Source organism: Crocuta crocuta, unplaced genomic scaffold, assembly GCF_008692635.1.
Source record: "Crocuta crocuta isolate KB4526 unplaced genomic scaffold, BGI_CrCroc_1.0 scaffold133, whole genome shotgun sequence".
NCBI classification, from domain to species: Eukaryota; Metazoa; Chordata; class Mammalia; order Carnivora; family Hyaenidae; genus Crocuta; species Crocuta crocuta.
In genome coordinates, this window is record NW_027529438.1 from 3481654 (window position 1) to 3485214 (window position 3561).

A 3561-nucleotide genomic window follows, 5' to 3' on the forward strand; every position below is an offset into this window, starting at 1 on the left:
CCTTTGCTGCTCCCCACCTTCCTCTTCTGAAACCCCAGCCGCTCCGTCCCTGAGTCAGGCTGTCGTGTTGAGGAAAGAAACCGGGTACCAGTCCCGCCGGATGCCACCTGCCCATGGTGCTCTTGTCCCCAAGTCACAGATGACCCTGTGCTTGTTTCCCAGAAGACGAGTTTTTCAGCGGTGAAAACGGAGTGGACCTGCTGATTGAAGATCAGCTCCTGAGACACACCGACCAGCCCACCAGCGCCACCCGGAGGCCGCTGGCCACCCACGGGGGCCCCACTGGGATGAGCGACACGCAGACCTCAGCCCCGGCCTTGTCCTCAGACCCCGGCACCCCCGAGCCCACCCTGTCCCCCTCAGCGGGGCAGCTCCCACAACCACTCCAGACCTCCTCTGTGCCCCCCGGTGCCACGGCGGAGGCAGGTCTGGAACCTTCCACTCAGGTACCGGCCACCACCGTGGCCCACACAGCCACCCAGCAGCCCCCGACCTCCGCCTCCGTGCCGGGGGCCTCCGGGGACGCATCCACCGAGGCGCCACACGCAGTCCTGGTGCCTCCCACCACGGTCCACACAGACTCGCCGGGGAGAGACGCCAGCACGGGGCGGAACGGGGCCTCCGCCAGCCCCACGCTGAGCCCGGAAGAGGAGTATGACATCCGGAATGTCATAGGTGAGTGCCTTCTGCCGGCTCCCCGCGTCCTGCCCGGCGCCGTGGCAGCGAGCCTGGGGGGCTGAACGGAGAGGGAGGAGCCAGGTGGTCAGACCTCTCCGGAAAGGAAAGCGAGTGGAGCTAGGCTTCCGGCCAGTGATGAATGTTAACAGCTCGGGTTTGTGGGCCCAGAGTGTGCCAGCGAGCCGAGTGGGAAGCTCGTTTCCAAAGCAAAGAGAGATCCGCGGAGCCGGGGCCCTACGGCATCGGGCGGCCCCGTGAACCCCTGCGGTGTGCTCTCCTGGCGTGGGGACCGGGTGCTTGGCAAGGACCAAGTGAAGTTTTCTGCAGAAGCTTTACCAGGCCACGAAATATCAAGGGGTTCTTATTTGTGGGGCCGGGGGGGACCCCAGAGTAACAGAAACGAGGGGGCAGGGGAATAACTAGTACCACGGGCCCCAGGGCCCAGTCTCATGAACGGCGGCCCTGGACACAGAGGGACGTCGCCGCCCCACGTGGTAAAAGCTCTCACAGAGGCGGACGGAGAGGGGAGCACCAGCGTGGCCCGATGCCAGGAAGGCCGGGGAAGCTTCCCTGAGGAGGTGTCATTGAGCTGGGTTTTGATGGATGAACAGGAGTTTCCTAGACAGAGAAGGGAAGCGTTCTGACTGTTGGGCCTGAAGGAGCAGAGGATGTTCCAGAAGCACGGAGAGGGCAGCTCTATTCTGTGCCCCGTTCTGGGGGCTCGGCGGCCACACGGGGACTCCGGGAACCACGGAACGTGGGGTGGGGGCAAGTCACCAACAGAAGGAGCTGGGAGCTCCGGGTGTTTCTCCCAAAGAGAACTACACCCGACGCTAGTTAAGTCACCACTGGTAGTGAGTGAAAGGACTGTTGAATCATAGTTTCGTCAAAATGCTTGTTGAAGACCGCACGAGCTTTGCAGAAGACGTGGGTTGCCTTCTGCCCGTGTCTTCCTTCTTCCGGCTTCCTCCTCACAACAAGGTGCCCGTGGCTACCCTCAGTCCAGGTGGACGGCGCACCTGCTGGGAGCAGACACCTGGGTCACAGCCGGCTCGGCCGCTGACCGCTGTGTGACCTTGGCCAAATCCCTGCCTTGCTATAGGCCTCAAGTGAAATTAGAAATTTGCTAAAGACCGTTTCCTCCATGAAATCCTGTGGGTTTTTTGTTTTTGTTTGTGTGGCAGGTTTATCAGGCCATGATAGGTGAGAGTTTCTTACTGGGGGAAAGTCCCAGAATAATGGTAGAGTGGGAGCCGGGAAATAAAGGAGAAACAGACGCCAGGACAAAATCTCGTGAACCTTGAGAAGGCGGCAGTTCTTGGGCCACAGAGGCTGGGTGGGAGAGGAGAGAATGTTTTTTCACTTCCTTTCCCTTCCGTGGTGGAAGCAAGCCGGCCACAGTGTGGGCGGCGGCCCCTTCCTGCCCGGCAATTCCCTCCTCAAGCCGCAGGCCCTGCTCGATTTTTGTGGATCGTCCTGGGGTGTGAGCTCCACTCTCTCGCTTCCACACTGGCTCGGGGCAGCCTTGACCATGCTCGGGGGAGATCAGCGCTGTCTCGCCACGGGAGTGAGCTCCCTGGTGCCCCCGAGCCCCCACCGCGTCCCCCTGGGGTGGGACAGACAGTTCGTCTGGAAACGTAGAGTCTCCCTGCCACAGGTGGCTCAAACAGTGGAGGTGAAGACAGGCCGCAGGTGGGCCTCACACCCGCACGCCCTCAACNCCGTGCCTTCCTAGCCAGGAGTGGGGCCCTCTGCTGTGCCCCAGTGTGACTGCCAACATGTGCCTTTCGGGGGCTCTTAGGACTCTGCCCCACCCCCAGTAGCCTGTCTGAGAGGCTGAGGCCCAGACGGCAGAAACTGGTGGCCATTCACCTGGTGGGGGCAGCCATTTTCTCCCGCTGTTGGGCGCGCTGCGTAACCGAAGTGACCTCGGATTACGTCCATCAGAGGAAATAAGGTTCTGCTTGAAGACCAGCCCGGAGGGTTTCTCAGAAGAAACCCCTTGCCTCTGGGGTCTGCTGCAGAGAAAACCCAGGGATGCGGGGTTTTCCTCAAACTCCGAGGGGTGAAGAGAGAGGGTGGCAGAGAGAGAGGAGAGCTCAGTGTCTCGGGTGGCATGGCCTTGGCTGGCTTCGTTTGGGGGAACCATTTTTAATCGATTAGCGCTCTCAAGTGGCTCCTGTCAGTGTGGTTGGGATTTCCTTTCCGGAAGCTTCTCTGCAGCCCCCTGATTATCTGTGCCTGGCCGGGTTAGACAGGGTTGCGCCGCGCGTCCTACGCGGAGGGAAATACACAGCATTGGGCTGAAACCGACACAGGCCTCCGGTTCGCTGCTCGCGGAGGCTGTTGGCTGTTTAACGAGTCTGGCAGTTTGGGCCCTGAGCTGTTTGAGATGTGGTTTCGTTAAGCGGGGCTGCTTTTAAAAGGAACGTCCAGTGCCATCCGTGCCAAATCTGGTTTTGTGCTGTCCTGAAACGTCTACCGTGAGCCTCAGGGGAATTGTAAACCTTTCAGAAAAACTCCAAAAGCAAGTAAATTAGAATTAAACTTTGGGTCATGGAAACAGGCATTTGGCTAAAGGGTAGCCAGTGCAGGGCCAGGAAAGGAAGGTTGCTGTCAGTGATGGGGGGGCTACCTTTCCAGGGAGGGTCGGCCGCCGTCCCGGGGCCCGGGGAAGGCTGCTCAGGCTCCTGCAGAGGAAGAAGAGCCTACGCCACGTGGGCCAGGCTCCACTCAGCCCCAGACTTCAACAGCTGCAGCTCCTGATTCTCGAGATTTTCCACGGGGCTGGTTTGGGGCAGGGATGGAGGGGGAGGAGCAGACACGGGGACTGTGGGGGACAGAGCCGGGTCTCCTCGTTGAATCCAGGGAACCCCAGCTGTG

At 60.6% G+C, this 3561-nt stretch overlaps 1 protein-coding gene across 2 annotated transcripts in view; it reads left to right on the top strand.

Moving 5' to 3' along the window:
- The window catches only part of OLFML2B (olfactomedin like 2B), a 34929-nt gene that overhangs the window by 24201 nt on the left and 7167 nt on the right, over positions 1 to 3561 (top strand). Inside the window, exon 6 of one of the 2 annotated variants that reach the window (XM_077760057.1) lies at positions 163 to 675. In XM_077760057.1, the coding sequence (XP_077616183.1) occupies positions 163 to 675 (513 nt within the window). The remainder of the gene's footprint in view (positions 1 to 162; positions 676 to 3561) is intronic. The other variant, XM_077760058.1, reaches the window with a different exon arrangement.